Source organism: Ixodes scapularis, unplaced genomic scaffold (assembly GCF_016920785.2).
Source record: "Ixodes scapularis isolate PalLabHiFi unplaced genomic scaffold, ASM1692078v2 PGA_scaffold3__209_contigs__length_174095766, whole genome shotgun sequence".
Lineage (NCBI taxonomy): Eukaryota > Metazoa > Arthropoda > Arachnida > Ixodida > Ixodidae > Ixodes > Ixodes scapularis.
In genome coordinates this window covers 62,135,262-62,153,668 of record NW_024609868.1, presented here as the reverse complement: position 1 = coordinate 62,153,668, position 18,407 = coordinate 62,135,262, and the positions used below count along the sequence as shown (strand labels likewise).

Here is an 18,407-nt window from a genome sequence, read left to right as displayed (position 1 = left end):
TGTGTGTGTATCGCGGCTAGTTCTTTTCGGAGGCTATTTGATTTGTTTTTATCGATGTCGTTTGTCTGGGGTTTTTTGCTCGGTATCCCTTTTACCGTGGCTCACCCTTTGTTTTACGAGAGACCAAAGGAGGGAGCCCGGCTGGCTGCGGGGATGTAAAACAAAGCTGGCCAAACGTGACAGGACGCTTTTGTCGCTGTTGCTTGCTGCTTTAGTTGCTTTTGGTTCGTATGTCCGCTGCCCCTCGCTGTGTGCGCAACGGAGGCTCCATCTAGGGGCACATTTTGGCGGCGAGCGGCGCCTCACGCGAACCGCGGTCCACTTCGGTGCGCTACGTGTTATGGCGTGAGGTATTCGTGCAAGAACATCGAGAAATTGCTTTGTTTATTTTTTTCCCCCTTTTGTACCTCCTTTCTATCATCGCGCCTATTCCTTATATTGTTTATATGTATTATTTCTCTATCGTTCCGTCGAGTGGTATTGGTTCGTTTGAACGCGCCGCTGCCAGAGCGAAACCCTGAGTGTCTTTGTGGGCGTCTGTGCAAACTGTTTTGTATGATTTTTTTTTTTTTTTTGTGGCTGTCCGTTTTGTACGTGGCCCGTAGTTTTGAGTGGCCTCAAGGAGCGCACAAAGGCACCAGAAAGGGCAGCAACGCAGTTTTATTTCAAGCACGCGGCGGTCAGCCCGACCGAAGGGTTCCCCAAGCCACAAGACAGGGCTTCCCGTTCCCGAGAATAGAGGAAAGGCGGAAGGGAGCGCCAAAGCGGGAGGGCGTTTGTTGTAAACAATAAAACGTGCGGGCGTGACGCAAACAAGAATGAGTTTTGGTGCTGTGGATGAGGGCCGCCCGCTCGCCATTGCCCCGGTTCTTGTGGCCTCACTCATTGAGTTTCCTGTATTTTTTTTTTCTTCTTCTTTTCTTTTCTGTTTAAGGGAAGGCCAAAAGGGGAAGGGGTGGGAGACGCCGTTGGCGTCGTATTTTTCGAGAACGACCGGGCCGCTGGCCGTCTAACGTTCGAGTCCGACGTGAGGCGCGCAGCGCGTTCAAAGTTTACGAGCTGCCGAGCGAGCCGCCGCGGCCAAATGGGGCCCCGAAGATTTGTGGCGTTCGGCGACGCTGTTCTTTTGGAAAATGCGGCTGCGCGCTGTTCTCCCCCCCCCCCCCCCCTAAAAAAAAAAAAAAAAAAGAGAAAAAAAAACTGGGAAAACGAAGAACAATGTTTGGAAGAGTGGGCTCAAACTCCTCTGACCCAAGGTTTAGACGACGGACAAGCAATCTAAGTTCGCAATATCGGTCATGTGGTTACCATCCTAAGCACATTTTATGCCTTGGGAATCGAAAAACGTTTGCTTGTGAGATACGATCGTCAAGGAAGTGTATACCATTACAATAACTGTAGGTGTATAAAAGAGTTATTGTTTGCAGTCAAGTTGGTCAATTCTTTTACTATATTGTTGTCTTAATTTTGTATGCAGGTGTAAAGTCCCGGGACTCGGGAGTGTTTTTGGAACGGAGACGTACCGCTCATTCACACTGGAAGCGGATCCGCGTTCGCAAAGCGGTTGCAAACGCGTTTGTATAAAGATCCAGTACTATTGCACGCGCAGGTGATGACATCGAGTGCGCGTGCAATTGTACTGGATCTTTACACAACCGCGTTCGCAACCGCTTTGCGAACGCGGATCCGCTTCCAGTGTGTATGAGCGGTTAGGGAGGGCGCGGACGGAAATGTGAATTTATGATCCGTGTTGGCCACAGTGAAAGAAACAGGGCCGCCGAGCTGTAATGTCCCGGATAAAGACGTCGGCAGGAGCATGGCTGCGCTAAAGCGGCCCGACTTTGTAAAGTCGAAAAGTGCCTGAAGCGGGACTCGGAGCTTCGGGGATGTCTTCGACTGTGGAAGCCAGTTACCGCAAAGTCCAAACAAGGGAGCCGGCGCCATGGAAAGACAAACATCTCTGGGGCTCTGGGGGTTGTGTTTGTTATGCGGAAATTGTCTTGGTGGTTTTCGCTTTTGGGGACTAGAAAGCCCTACGTAGGGATGATAGGTAAAGGGAGCGGGATAAAGAGTCCACCGAAAAGGGGGGGGGGGGGGGGGTGAAAGGTGCTGACTCTGAGACGGGAGGTCGAGATCCAGAGGTAGAAAAAGAGACGAGGGGTTTCGGCAGTGCCTGCCTGCCTGAAGAGGAGATGCCTGCGAGACACAAGCCACGTTATCGTGTTTCCCAAGACTACATCTCGTCATTGCAGCAGAATCGTGCTTCCTCCGAGGCAAGAGGCCAGATGACCCCGATTCCCCGAGACCCCTCATCGACACTTTCTGACCCTCCCAGACACGTCTCGTCGACCCTTCGATCATCGTGGAGTACCGGCCTGCTGCGGCCCCGAGACGCACCGCGACCCAAGCCCAACCAGGGTGAGACCGTCCAAGAGGGTGAGCGCCTGCATCAAGCTACCAGTCGGACAATGAAAGTCCGTATCAGAATTTCACTCTCGCAGTGCTTCTCCTCTCCAGGGGAACCCGAAGGTGGTTGAACCGCTACTCCTCTGTAGCAGTCATCACAAAGGGTCCAGCTGGCGTTTTCCTCGTGATAACGATATCGTGAGAAGCATCAACCGGGGTGTAATATCCACACTTCAAGATCTTTAATTTCCGCACTTTTAAGTTGTGCAATGCGCTCTTCAGACGCGGAAATTTGGTGCACTAAGTTTGATTCGCTCCTCGCAGTATTCGCACCCCGAGCGACCTATAAGGGCTGCCGCTTTTGACAAATAGGGCGCCCGAACACAGGTGGTGCCGTGCCATGTGCCGGTTCAGCGCACAACGTCCGGGATAAATTAGGCAAGCGTTGGCTTCAAAATGATCTCTCCCGATATTTCTCCGCAGCATTCAAAACCTACCGCCGTGTGATGGCGTACGCGAGCATCCTGGGGCTTAGCCTTCCTTGTGGAAGCGATAGAACTGCTACTACCTACTGTCCTTACCGCGCTGTTGAACGTCTATAGGTGCACAACGCCTGGTTCACGCGGAATCGTAGATTGCGTTCAGATCGACTCAGGGTCAACACAATGGTACGGCAGCAGCGGCAGAGTCACCGGGAGAACTGTTCGCCCTACACAACATGATAAGCAATACAAGATGCAAATCATTCGTAAGGCCATTACGAGTACCGATTTTTTATGCTGCCCAGTCGTTGCTGCTGGTTTCGGGAACCAACCAACGCAACCTCCTTCGCTTTACTTCGATCCGGTGGCCATGGTGTCAAGCACCGGCAACATGCCATGACCGAAGCCACACAAGAGCTCGTTCATTTCCTGGGATTAAAGCGTGGCCAGGGATCCAGTAGATGTAGAAGCGAAGGGTGGGGGTGGTGTTGAGGGCGGCTCGAAGCTCACGCGACATGTAGTTGGGGAGTTGGTTGTACTGAAATGTGCGAACTGCTTTTTGGGAATCTGTCAGGACAGTGATGGAGGTGTGTCCCTCGTGGGGGTTGGCGATGGCATGGAGAATGGCGGAGCACAACGCCTGAGTCTCCAGGAGGTCTGCCGAAGGCGCTTCGGTGTATGTTTGCCTAAGCGTTGTGTTGGTCTGGGGACAGTGAATTGCGGTGCGGCCGAGTTTGGTGCCACGGTCGTAGCTGGCGTCTGTGTAGTAGATGAGGTGCTGCTGTGCCTGAAGTGTGGCGAGTTTTTGGGATATGAGTTTGGCTCTGTGCTTGCGGCGTTCCGGGTTGCTGTCGGGATTCATATGTTTGGGTATGGGGAGTGCGGTGATTTGGGGTATGGTATCCCAGGGAGGTGTGGTTGTTTCGATGGGAGGGAGGTGCAGGGTGTCGTAACCGAGAGAATTGAGAATGTAGCGACCCTGCAGAGACGTTGTTAGGCGTTGCTGTTGACCCAGTCGGTGCAAGTCGACTCGCTCCTCGAGTGTGTTGAAGGGGTCCATCTGTTGTAAGTGCTCTAGGGGAGCGTACTGTGGCACGCCGAGAGCAAGGCGGGCGGGTTTGCGGAGCTGTGTCTGGAGGTGTTTGAGTTGACGGGCAGTGAGTGGGGTGTAGGGGATATGGTAGAGTACGAGAGAGTAGATGAGAGCTTCGATGGCTCGTCTCACACAAGAGACAAGCAGAAATCGCTATAGGATCTGTTCCGGCCAGTTCAGTGTTCTCGCTGGATGCCGTCCGTTTTAATGGATTCGTAAATACTCTCCAATAAAACCGTGCAACAGACTTTGATATCGAGGTGTTGGCTAGGCAAACTTAAGCCGCAATCGCACTTAATAAAAAAAAGTTTCCTGGTTGCCTCGTTTTAATCACCACAGGCGAGTATGCCTCCCCAAAATATGAGTATACAAAAAATAAATAAATAAAGTATACACTCATTGCCCATTTAGCCTGAGTTCGCACGCTTGCCCAACCAACTGCATGTTTCCGTTGCAAAGGTCCGTGAGAGAAGTCGAACAATACTTGACATGTGCATCTTTCAATAAGACATTTCCTTTTGGCGGAATAATGGAGCTTTAAAGGGGTCATGAAACGATTTTCCTATTTCTTCCTCCATAGCTTTAATCCTAAACTCAAATGCGAATTGTGAAATCACGTGGTCGTGACATTCCTTCGGCACCGGTGCGATGACTCCTAGCTTCCACCGTGCTTTTTATGCACACCATAAAACTTGTCATTCCCCAGTGACAATAAGTTCCGTCAGGGCACTCATTGGCCACGACCGCGAATCCAAATATTCGTCGACGGATTGATTGTTGACGAGCGCATACGTCCGAGTGACGCAGTTCTCGTGTCCAATGCGTGAGCTGGGCTCTGCTGACGTCAGTTTGGCGCCGGTGACGCGCTTTTGGAACCGCGGATGTATCACAGTGAAAAGGTGGAGAGCTTTCGAAGGCAAGAAGGTACAAAATAGTCCGCTATATCTTCAAATGTTCGTACCGAAAAGCTGGCTTTTGACTTTCTAGCCTCTTTCTTTTGGCCAACTAAACGATATGCGATTAGTAAAGTCCCAATTTAAAATCATTCATCCCAACCCGAAATTCGTTTCATGGCCCCTTTAAATGCGCGAGTGTTGAGCAATACAAAAAATAGTGTGCGGAGTCGCATTAAAAGTGGTCTTCAACATTTTTGCTCCTGTTCTCTTTTATTTATCCTATGACCACTCAAAAATGATTTTGTTCACTTAGCTAAATATGTTTTTTTGTTTTTTTTTTTTAATTAATAGTTATTTTTTTTTACTCAGAGGGCACGCATCTTCCTGTTTCTCAGTCTGAACATTCGTGGCAGCTTTAGCCGACCGTGTTTTCGTAAAACGTTACTGGTACCGGGAGCCTGGGCCGCCACTTAGAAGCATGCTTTGAAGCGTTCACCTGAAGCTTTATCGGGGGGTCTTTGAGAACAATAGGTTAAAACTCCTTATTAATGGTTTACAGCGATAGCTGTAATGGGCTCTTCCTACCACCATGGAAATGACGCCCGCTGTTGATGTTGTAGTTGTAGTAGTGGTCGTTGTTGATGTTTTGTACTTGGCGGTTTGGGGCGTCCGTCGTCGATGCGAAAAAGATCTCCCGTCTCCACCGGGAATCGAACCCGGGTCCCCTGCGTTTGAAGCGGAGGCGTTACCAATGAATTACGCCACAGCGTTATTAGAGAGTTTTAGTATATTTTACTCTGCAGAAAGCGGGCCCATCGGGCGCGTGCTCAATAGACCCTTTTCAAAAGTCAGAGTCCTCTTGTGGCAGTCCGAAAAGCTCCACTATTGCCGCTCTAATGGCGGTGATAGGAGATCATGCACGGCTAAATCAAGCACCCTCGATTTCGTGCATCGAAGGTGACGTGAAACGACCAACATCTTTTCCTTCTTCTGCTGTGTGCTTTCGAAGACGTTCGATTTTTCTGGTGTGGAGAAACAGTGTAGTTCCGCCATTAGAGCGTCGGGTCTGGCTCTGCACAAGGTGGGTAGACTGACTTTCGTAAAGGGTCTATCCATGCTTCTAAGTGACGGCACGAGCTCCCGCTAGCAGAGCGTAGCTCTGAATTCGAACTATAAAAATTGTCTAATAAATTGCTCTATTGGCGACGTGTGCGATCGAAAGCGTCGCCGTAGTAGGCCTTCTACGGTTGGTCCGGGCTGACTATGACATCAGCAAAGGATTTCTCTCACTGACGAAAATAAAAGTAATGTAAGAACTTGAATTTTGACGGTGTTGGTCGGGCGCGTGCTCAATTCATGCTTCAAAGTGACGGCGCGAGTTCCCGCTAGCAGAGAGTAGCTCTGACTTCGAACTACAAAAATTTTCTAATAAATAGACCGATCTCACCAGCCCGTTTGACTACGCCGCCGCTGCCGCGAAGCATCGAGGGAACTTTAGTCTTTTGCACGTGCGATAACCTCGCTGGAGCACTGCGCGTTCAAAGCACGAGAAGGCGCGAGCCCTGGCGTGCACGGCCCTCTGCCTCCTGAGAACTAAAGTTATGGCGGCGTCACGGATGTGCCGAACGCTTAGTGAGATCGGTCTATTGCTCTATTAACGACGTGTGCGATCGAAAGCGTCGCCGTAGTAGGCCTTCTACGATTGGTCCAGGCTGACTATGACGTCAGCAAAGAATTTCTCACTGATGAAAATAAGAGTAATGGTAAGAACTTGAGTTTTGACGGTGTTGGCAGTGTTACTTTGAGAGCGCTCTGATTTCAAGCTTCCACCATGCTCATTACGAACCCCATCGAACTTGTTGTTCCCAAGGTAATGACGTCACGAGAGGGAACCATAGGAGGGCGCCACCAAAACGTCTCGTCGCTAAAAGGCGATTGCAAGCAACGCGACCGGCCGCCGCTATGTCTCTGTTCGTATGGACAAACCCGTGCAATTGCAAGCTTACCCAAGCTACGCGCAAGCGGCACGTGTTGGACGCGTGGGACACATGCAGTCGCGGCACCATGCTTCCATTCACTGGCGGCCATTTCCGTGTGCGCTGCTGCTGAGCGCGTGCTGACGGCGAGCTTCCGCACTCCTTTCGGAGCGTGCATTTAGCACCATCAAGGTTGCCGGTCTTAGCAGGCTATTAATGTGAGCTTGTTCTGAGCATGCGCTCTAAACATGGCCCTCAAATATGACGTCCAGGAAATTCTCGGGACGCCATATTTGAGAGCGATGTTTAGAGCGCATACTCAGTGCGAGCTCATATTCTAGACTTCTAAGACCGGTAATCTTGATGGTGCTGAATGCACGTTGAAAAAGAACTGTAGAAGCTTGCCGTCAGCACGTGCTCAGCAGTCGCTCGCACACAGCTACGGCCGCCAGTAAAGACCTTTCCAAAATAGGGCTCCTGGTCGGTTCCACTTTCAGTGTTCGTGCGTATGGTGTGTGATTTGCTCGTTTTCCGAAGCGACGAACATGCGCCTGCTGGGCTGGGGAGGTCGCACGCTGGGCAGAGGACTTGCAAATATTGGAATGGTGTACACTTCTCGTTTTTTGTAGTACCAGATGCCCACTGCACGCTCTGACTGCAAAAAAAAAAATAATAATAATAAAAATAGCCCATAACTAAATGTCGTTGTAGCATTGTCAATGGCAAAGAAACGCGTTTTCACGCACTCCAGGGAAAGAAAAAAGCGTTCCGAACAAAATGAAACAAAACAAGATCTCTCGAAACAAAACATATGTTTATTTCTTTCCCAAAGGCTTTTGTTCACGCTCCCCATGGTGCGTGAACGCAACGCAGATACCCAGTGACTTCGCCGTGAGACGTGCCACAGCTATTGCTGTTACTGTATGCTGTATACATTAACATGTGAGCGGGAACGCTACAGGCCCCTACGCACAGTTTTGTTTGAAAGCGTTTGAGTTCGTTTGGCTGCGTTGTGGCTGCGGGAAACCAAGATATCCCTGGTTCTTACGTCGCGGGCCAAGCTATATTCCTTGAATTGGATTCCACCCTTCACACGGACCACAGATATACCGGTTACTCGCTTTCGTTTCTGGACGCAATGCAAGCAAACACACTCGAGCGCTCTCAAATACAAATGTGCGTAGGTGCCTTACAAAAACAAACAAAAAAACAAACAAAGGGAACCAAGAGACACGATTGAGCTGATTTCGATAAAATCTGAAGTGAAATACTGGGCTTTCGAGAGTAAAAAAATGGCCGTGTTTTTCGGCCCGCGAAAATCATCTATGCGTCGCACAAATCTCAAACTCGTAACAATGTGATCCTAGTGGTTGTGATATAGCCGGCACTGGCAAGGCGGCGCCACGAGAGTGCTGCATTCAGCGCCACTAGCGGAGACGTGTGTTAATGGGGCGGCCATGCAGTCTGCCTGTCGGGACGTGGCGAGCGGCGGCGACCCCGATTTCAGCAGTCCCCATGTGCACGTGCGCACCATGTCCCTAATTCCTTTATGCGTTTTCTTTTTTTTAAGACCATCAAGAGCGATAGGTCGAAATGTTTAGAGCATATTCTAGATTTGTCATTTGGACGCCAGTTTGACTTGTCTTCACGACTAGAATAAAATGGGGATAATTATGAACCAAACTCTGCGTGCTATAGAGAACCGTACGCACATTGCAATGGCTCTAATGGGATATGCGAGCCTGGTGTAAAAAGGTGACAGGCAACAAAGTGTACGCGTGAGAAGGATATTTACCCTTGGCATGAGCTTTTCCTAAAAAAAACTTTTGCATCCTTTTTTTTGCACGCCGTCACATTTGTTACCAGGCTCAGCATTGTATTTGGTTGTTGAATCAATCGAAACTTTATGTGCTACGAAAATTTACTATTTGAGAACTCGCAGGTTTAGAAGGTTTTCGTTGCGACCGCGAGTGGCGAAGGGCTATATGCACGCGTTCCACTATGAGTGGCGGAACGGGTCTCTCGCTTGAAGGCCTGATCGCCGGATTCTCGACGTCACAGCGAAGCAGCAATCGGCCCGATTGTTCCTACCGTACTTAGCTATGTAGCTGTCTAAATGACTCGTAAAGCAAATTGTATAAATATGTTATTTTGTCGTGTAGTCTGCACAACCAGTTCGTCAGGCCACTTTCCAGGCCTGCGCATCTATTTTCGTTCAACAACGATTAATGTAAAATTCACTTACTATAGATGCGTCGCACTGCAGTAATCCACTTCTGTCGCCGTGTCGCTTCCCAATAACTCGAAGGGAAGCGGTACAGCTTGACGCTTGAGTCACCTACGCGAATTCGGCAGTCTTTCACGCAGCAGTAGCGACGTTTATTTTGGGCGGAATTCTAGGAGTAGGCGAGACGTCACAGGAACCCGGTGAAGTATAAAGGCGTGAAGCTGGGACTTACTGTTACGAAAAACGGTTCCCAAAAGGCCTCACGCCGATCTGAAGTGCCACGTTCACACATGGTTTCTAAATGCGCCCGCCCACAGTCCCCTCGACCCGGGCCGTCCCGGCCTCCAGTTTTTTCTTTTGCAGCCGCTAGACGGCGCAACATCTAGTGCCAAACTTCGTTGCCAGTTGCCTATAACCTGAAAGTTTCAGAACGTGACATTGGGATCAAAAGATAAAAGAGAAAGATTAAATTTGTTTATGAGCCGACGTCCAAGTAAACCTAATATCCTCAAAATAGTAAACGGCATTTCGGGTGCCTGCAGCATCTATTTGAGTGAACCAAGAACTTCACAGAAAGAAATAAAAAAAAATATTCTCTTTCTTCTTGACTAACTGACAAGGTTTCTATGCTGATAGAAATGTCGCATTCGTTACAATCTTAGTTCTCACTTTGATGACATCAGGCTTAGGTGGATGTCGGCCAATAGAAAACTTTTGTATTTCCTTTTTATAATTTGATCCAGCTAACGTCAGGCTCTCAAACTTTTGCTTTTCGCCCAACCGCTATAGCATGACATTCCCGCGGAGTTCGAGCATTTTGCGATGCATAGTTTATTTACGCGGGCTGAAAAACACGGTTCTCTCTTCTCACAAACGCCCGGTATTTCTCTATTTCCGGGAGCCGCAATCCAATGCGTGCGCTGAAACTCGATGAGGAGGAGAACCGTCTACCGAAGCTCCGGTGTAAACTGGGTCCTATTTCCGTTCTGGCCTTTTCGAAGCAACAACAAAATGGGTGTCGGGAAACCGCAACAGTGTTGCCATCGAGACTCAGTGGAGAGCGCAAAAACCTTCTGGGCCGGAGGAACGGAACTTTTAACCAATCAGCCGCGTTTCGTTTTTCTGTCATAACATACATACATTGAGTGCATATGCAGAAGCTTCCGCAACGCACTAGCACCTCTGCAAAATCTCGAAAAAGATTTATGTGCAGAACAAAGTGTGATGGACACAACGCGCACACTTGCTCATCACAGAGCCACTGCTCCTCCAAAAAAGGAAGAAAAGAGAGAAAAACAAAGAGGGAGGTGGAAACCCGAACGCAAAAGCAGAGCTTTATAAAACGTTAAAAAATTAAAAAAAAAAGTTGCGTTGTTCGTTTGTCTAGACAGCCGGAAGCTAGAGTCGGACCGGATGGTAGTCTGGCGTTTCGACTGTCGATGAGAAATCTCGCCGGTGCAGTACGATTGGTAGCTGCGTCAGGTGCATCACGAGGTAGTGATACATGGCCACACAGCGGTACGATGCTCACCCAGATCAAAATTGGCGATGTGCGCGACCGAAAGCGTCGCTGTGGTCGGCCTTCCACGATTGGCAAAACGCTGACTATATGACGTCGGAAAGGGGATTTATCATCGACGGAAATAAGAGGAATGAAAGAACTTTAATTTTGACGGTGTTGGCAGTGTTCCTTTGAGAGCGCAATGATTTCAAGATTCCATCATGCTAATAAGAAACACCATCGAACTTGTTGTTTGCAAGGTAATGACGTCACAAGGGGGAACCGTAGGAGGGCGCCACCAAAACATCTCGCCGCTAATAGACCGTTCCAAGTTGGGTTTCCTAACCGGCGCCATTTTAACGAGTGTAGCGCCGCCTACCGTCTTCGGGGCATTTGGGAGAATCTGAACCCACCCCAAATGACCGACCGCCATAACTGGACTGTTACCCTGCCCACCGAGTCACACCGATCGCAGCTGCTTCTGCCGGCACGGCTGCCGTATTGGGCGTCCTCGGCTCATCGTCTTCGTCCATGAAGGAAAGCACTATCCTAATTTGTACGTCAGGCATGGGGAAAAGTGCATCTTGCTTTCCTGGCATCTTTTTGCGGGTAATTTTTAGCGCGGTTCTGGGGCAGTCGTCGCTCCCAAACCGAACTCGGCGTTTCGATCGCTAGCGAAATTGGGGATCGCTAGTGAAATTGAGGATTGAACGAAGCCAGGATGGCACGAATCACGCCATGTGAATTTGCGCTAAACTCGAGTTGTCGCAGCTTGGGGGCGCCGGGAACATTTGAACTAACTGCGCTGTTAGCGGCTCAGGCCTGCGCTGCCACGCCTGCTTGAATTGAAATAGTGGAGACCTCAAATCTAAATATGAATCAATATATAAATACCAAGTACAGATAGCAAGTGCGACGAATCCGTTTTTTTTTTTTTTTCTACTTTGGAATCCATTGTAACAATATTAGATGTGCCTCTCTGTAATCGCCTCGCGTGAGAATTATTTGTGCGCAAACTGTGTCGCGGCCCAGGAGTCACGCGACAGTTTTCTTTTTTCAATGTCTAAGCCGCCCTCCGCTTACCTTTCGGTCGTAGCCCAGGCGAAGGAACGGTCCGGGGTACTCCGCAGTTCGCCGGCCGTCCAAGAAATGGTCGGAGCACACACGACTGCTTTTCGATGGCAAGAAGTCTTTCCAGTTTATATTCGCCAGCCACCGGCGTCGTAGGTCCGGAGCAGCGGAGAACCCGGTGGAGCATAAACATGCCGCACCCATATTCATCCTGTTTGACAGCGTGGGTCTCGCACACTGAATTGGCGTTTATTTTGCTTTTTTTTTATTATTTGTACCACCACCGGCCGATACTTTTCTTGCATAGGCCATGTCACGCGCAAAAACACGCTATAGGAGGTATTCACTGGACGCCATATTTGAGGGCGATGTTTAGAGCGCAAGCTCAGAACGAGCTCGCATTAATAGCCTGCTAAGACTGGCAACCTTGATGGTGATAAATGCACGCTCCAAAAGGACTGCGGAAGCTCGCCGCCAGCACGCGCTCAGCAGCAGTGCACACGGATATGGCCGCCAGTGAATACCCCCTATACATTGTCGAAACAACTTGTCTCCGTACACTGCGCACGTGCTTTCTAACAGTCCACTCCGTGAAGCAGACGAGCTTTCGAGGGAAAGGGTAAGCGGAGCGTTGGCGCAGCGCTCTGGTTCGAGAGTGTTTTTCTCTTTCTGCATCGACCTACTTGGAACGGTGTATTAGCGGCGAGATGTTCTGGTGGCGCCCTCCTACGGTTCCCCCTTGTGACGTCATTACCTTGCAAACAACAAGTTCGATGGTGTTTGTAAATAGCACGGTGGATGCTTGAAATCATAGCGCTCTCAAAGGAACACTGCCAACACCCTCAAAATTAAAGTTCTTTCATTCCTCTTCTTTCCGTCTATGATAAACCCTTTCTGACGTCATAGTCAGCGCTCGGCCAATCGTAGAAGGCCGACCACAGCGAGGCTTTCGGTCGCGCACGTCGCCAATAGGCAGAGCGAGGATTCAAATCGGTGTCCCTGGGTTCTGCAGCGCGATCTTTCGCTCCACGTGCTCCGAGCTGCGGAGCACGTGGAGCGCGTGGACAGTGGAGCACCTGAAGAACTTTTTTTTGTTTTGTTTTACTCTGGTCGTTTGGTTTGATCACTCGTCGTCACACGACTCACGAGAGGTTTTTGTCTTCGTAGACTCACTATATTCTTATGCCGAACGAATGTGCTGTGCGTGTTCGTCACACCATCTCGAGAAGACACTGAAGGGTCAGTGGTGACGGCATAAGCCAGAGCAGAGGGCCCAGTTCCTGTTTTAATGAGCAATAATGACGCTTTTAATCAATCAATCAATCAATCTAGCTCGGTGCACACTGAAAGCGTGCATACTTCTATTTTGCTGCCCCTGAAAGAAGTTGACGCGCGGCCTCCGGCCTTTCTTCACTTCCGTCTCCGTTGCCACTTGAGAAACATTTCACACGCCCTGTACCGCCTGTACCGCCACGAGGGCAAACATTTATCATAGTATACTTCCTTTTGTCGGCAGCCACATTGACACTGACATACGCGTGTCGCAAAACCCATGTTTCTTATTAAAGCTCAAGGCTCAGGTATACTTGAAAGCAAAAATGCACATGGTCACACACGACTTGAACGCAACCGAACCAGCTAGTTAGCCGGAAAAAAAAAAACAAAAAAACTGAGTCCCGTCTACTTCTCCCAACCTCTGCAGGGTAAAATGCCTGGCAGATCCTTCTATGCGCCTAGCCCGGTCGCCAGCCGCCGACTAGCGGAACTCTCGGGCAATGATGACGTGTCATTTGCCAGCGCCGCGTTCTCTACGCAGCATGATGAATGACCGGGTCTTCACGGCTCTGTCATGACTGCGATGTCTTCCCCTGGAGTTGTCAGCTTGGCGGGCTCCGTTCATCCTGAAGAGGGCTCTGCGCGCACTATTTGCATTACCGTCATATTTCCGACTCATCCATCATTTTGTCCTTCGAGACGGGTTTTCGTAGCAGCCCCCTCGTTTTCTGCCTTTCTCGTTCAATCCTTCTTTCTTGTTTTCAGCTTTGTTTCTAGCCGTTTTGTGGGATGACGCCAGCCACGCAGATAGCGGTTCGCTTCTTTTGCGGTAAAATTGGAAGAAGATGGATCTCTGACAATTTCTTCCGCGCGAAGGACTCCTTACGCTTTCCGCGGTTGTTCTTTCTTGCAGGTTAAATCACTTTCTTGGTTTTATATGTTTAATATCTTAATTTATTTTTTAATATATATATATATATATATATATATATATATACCGGGTATGAGTGAGGCGGATGGTTACTGTGTCGTTTTCGAGAGAGGAAAGGAAACGGAACATCATACGAGTTCTCGCATAGTCTCGCAAATCCGGCAGTTTCTGGTTACCTGCCCGGGATAAGACAGCTGAAATCGGCAGAAATGAAGAGTGATTTAGGGACAAAAGAAAACTTTCACTTAAAGGCCAACCTACAAAATCGTCTTCTGTAGAGTCGAAGACCGGTTCGTACTTTTCTTATCTCCACTGCCTCTCGTGCTCTTTTCTCCTTCTCTCCTCACAGGAGTTGGTATCTGAGCTACTCCCCGCAGAAAGGAGAGTCCCCGTCTTTCTTAAATGGAAAGGAGAAAATGAGGGAGAGTTTCATTCTTTCTGACTGTTCGTCGGCTATTACGTTCTTTTGTGTGTGTGTGTGTGTGTTTTTATTTAGAATTGCATGAGCGAAGTAGGAAATGGGAGTGGGGCGTCGAGGAAAAACCTTCTTAAACAAGGGGTCCAAGAGTGTGTTCTGTGTAGTGTAGAGTTCCGTGTTTTCGGATAAATCCAATAGAATAAAAAGAAAACATTCGTCGGTAAATTTTTTTTTTTTCAATTCGGATGTATCTGAAAAGTTCTAAACCAAAAAATCACAAACAACAAGAAAAAATGTTTTTGGATAACTGTTGTCAGAGCAAAGGTTCAATGGTCATCAGGAGAGGCCTCCATAGATTCCTTAAAAATCTCGTAGTATTGATTATGGTTCACCGTTTATCTCGTCAGGGATTGTTGGGGACAACGAGGCATTGAAATTCTGGGTCACGACACAAACCACTATTTGGGTTTCCGGATTGAACTTCTCAGAGGAAGGTAGGATTGTGATTTGATAACCGCGAAAGCTATGAGGTCTTAGATTTCATAGGAAGAAGTTCAGGCTTCTATCTCACCGCTCCACCCCACGCAGCGCAGGGAGAAGTGGTGGAATTAGATGAAAAGGAAGCAAGCTTCTCAAGGACTACATCAAGAGTTCAGTGATTGTAACGTCTGTTTTTCAAGTTTTATCATGGGACACTTAGTATTACTAATGGCAAGGACGCCAATGGCATGTGGTACACGTGCTATTAATCTAGGACAGGGTTATTTATACCCGCCGGTTAAAATATTAATACATATTTTCATTTTCAATCTTGAAGATTTGGAAACAAGAAAATACTCGCTGAAGAGTTGTGAATCTAACAAAAATAAACTCCGTAAACTTCGAATCACTCGGCAAAAACTAAACTCCGAAAAAAAAACTGAGAATTTCACAAGAAATAAACTCTGAACACACGAAATCCTAGTTATGGCGTGTGTGCGTGCGCGTGTGTGTGTGTGTGCGTGTGCGTGTGCGTGTGTGTGTGCGTGTGCGTGTGCGTGTGCGTGTGCGTGTGCGTGTGCGTGCGTGCGTGCGTGCGTGCGTGCGTGTGTGTGCGTGCGTGCGTGCGTGCGTGCGCGTGTGTGTTATTTTATTTTATTTTCTGCTGAAACGAAAGTAAAACTCGAGAGGACTGGCTACAGGGTGTATAGTCAGTCCACCAATTATGCTCCTATTCTAAGCTATAAAAATGTTTTCAAAGTACCTCTTCCTTGAATCATGATAAAATCGACACTATAAGAATAACTGTCCTTCATTCATCGCGTGCGTTGATTTGCGCAAGTTTTTTTGGAAACAAAGCTTATAAATTCCAGTAGTGTATTCCGCGCTTCGTCTTACAAAAGACGCAATTTGTGTCGGTACAAAGCACGACGTTTGGTGCTGTCTTGTGTTGCCGTCTAGTGGAAAACAGAACAGCCCGAAGGCAGCTGCATGGTTTTAAACTTTTTGTAGATGCTGCGCACACGCTCCAGATTACAGCCGCCATTGCTGAGCTTCTTTTGTATCACCGAGATAGAAAGCCACTGGAGCGGACTTTGAAGATACTTCACAAGGGCCAATGCTGGGGAGAAAGCACTAGACACTGGCGAATCTAAAATGGCAGTAACCTGTGCTGCTCTGGTAATGATGAAGCGAAGTGATCAAAATAAGACGAAACAAAACTGAAGGTTGATTATGGCGGCGCTCATGCACAGCTGATGCAAAACGCCTATAAATGGCCTCTGTTCTGAACCGACGACACGGATACTGTGTATGCTGGCTCGATAATTTGGCGTTTTGATCCCGAGCCCTAATACTTATGCATTTGTGGCTTGTGGTTAGCTGACCTTTTTAGTCTACTGAGCCAAAATGATGAAACTAGGTAAATTAAGTACACACGCATTACAAGGCCGCTAATTCCTCTTTTGAGAGCAGTCTGAGTTGTTTTGATTGAGAGACTTGTTCTGCTGAACACAACGATGCGGAATTTTCTTCAAGCTTGTCCGTCAGACAATAGCTGAATTTATTTCGATGCGCGTACGAGCCTAGTACGACTGACGGCCTGTTATACCTAATACCTGATATCTTTCGAACCTGTCGCATTAGTTTACACCCACTTATTACATGCTAGAGTAAACTAAAGTAGAGTACTGCAGCCTATGATAATACAAGTGCACTGGATAATTTAGGGTGAAATGTTCGCTCATTCTTGCGCTGAAACGTGGAGATTCTTGCGTGCATATACCCCCAAAAACCTCCCGTCCTATGAGGTCCCTGCAGTAGAAGCTACTGGTTCTACAGCATTTATCATAACGAAGTAATTGTGTTTGATTAGACAAGGGGAAGTTAGTCAGCCCCAATGGGCGGCTGGTGCATCCGCTGTAGATGAGACATTTAGCCAGTGAGGTATGACTGCTAGCCAGAGGACTTTAACGTGCATCACGCCGTATAGTGGTACGCGACCGAATACCAATACATTGTTCGCCCAGATCGAGATGGACAGGAGTGGTAAGTTGGCCCAGTATCTCTAGGTTCTGTAGGACAAACTTTCGCTCCACGTGCCCCGAGTTGCAGTGCGTTAACACAATCGGTCACCGATCCTCCTTGCCATAACATATATGGGAGCTTTCTTCGAGAACTCGTCACTTCATACAGTTTTTTTTTTGTTATTTTTAATGCCATACATATGGCGCAGGGAAGATACATAAAGATTGACGATGTATGCTGACTTGCAGTTAGCCACGGACTGCCCATAGCTGGCGCCAGTGAGTTCGCCGTCGTTCAACACAGAGTGAATACTTTATCTAATCCTAAAGCGCCTCCTTGTGCGGTCCCCAAAATAGGCAACGTTGTTACAACCTTTTAATTTTTCACCATTCCAAAAAAAAAAAAAAGAGATTAAAAGAAAAAAAAAGGAACCCTCCGGCGTGTGGACTGAAAACTCACTGCGAATTCGTCCGTATACGTCGCCCCGTCTTCACTCACGTGAATTCACCATCACGGGCTTTCGTGACGCGAGGGTCCCCCCTTCGTATACGAATGGCTTCCGGAGAACTCGGAAAGATTTCTTGTCGTTTGCTTACACGCGTGATGCAAGTGAGCGTCGCCTGGCGTGACAAGACGCGACGACAAAAAAAACGTCTTTTTTTTTTTTTTTTTTCCAGGTTACTTGCTTTCGTTTGCCACGACTCTTCGTTTATACGCACAACGTAGATACGAAGCACCCGTCTGAAGAGAGAGAGAAAGGGGCCGGTGGTTAGATTCGGTTCAGCGGGGAAGAAGCAGAATAGAAGTTTAATGGCCGGGAATCGAGCCCTCGCGTGCGTGCATCTGAGGCTCTGTGTGAGGGAAGGCAGCGATGCTCGGCCGATGCAATGGCGGTCCTCTTGTGCGGCGCTGCGGTGGGTCGTCGAAAGATTAAGGATTTCATGGGGCGAGATAGGATCGAAGCTGTCGTTGCTTCGGCGAATAACGTATCGTCGGGCCGCGTCGATTAGCGTCCGGAACATGCGTCGTCTCCAGGACTGAGCCGGTAGCCGTGGAACCGCCGATGTTATCTTGGCCGCCCGGGATATATAGCATCCGTTATGCGTTGTGCGCTGGGGGGATGCAGGGGTCACGACGACGGACGCAGGCATGACGGCTGCGATGTCGGTCTTAAAACTTGGCGGTCTTAAAAATCGCGGCGTCGTGTAGTGCTCAAGATCATCTTCGGTTTGAAAGATCTGAAGCGTGGCGTACGGCGCGATAATGGCACAACAATGGTGATAGGTGGCACGATTACTCGATGCCAATGTACGCGTCATGCATTGTTTCTTTCTTCTTCTTACAACAGATAAATTTAGATTATAGCGCCCAGGATGACCTTGACGCTGATCATTTCGGGCTTGATATGCTTTGCTCGGTTTACATAAATTTCGAGAGAATATTTGTTACAAAATATGGACGTGTTTTCGGCTGCAGAGGTATGCGCAAAGTAAGCATATTCCAGGCGCCGTAACGTAATGTCTGCTCAGATTGCTAATCAAATAGAAATTCTGCATTGAGTGTAGCATTTGGCACTATCGTCATTGATTTTTACGTGCTAGACAATATTAGTTGCCGAATATTCTA

The 18,407-nt window shown here is 48.4% G+C and overlaps 1 protein-coding gene across 1 annotated transcript in view; it reads right to left on the bottom strand.

Annotated features, from left to right (window-relative positions):
• Positions 1-18,407, bottom strand: part of LOC115327984 — a 120,457-nt gene that overhangs the window by 9,446 nt on the left and 92,604 nt on the right. Inside the window, exon 2 of the mRNA XM_042292742.1 lies at positions 3,290-4,108. Within this exon, the coding sequence (XP_042148676.1) occupies positions 3,290-4,108 (819 nt within the window). The remainder of the gene's footprint in view (positions 1-3,289; positions 4,109-18,407) is intronic.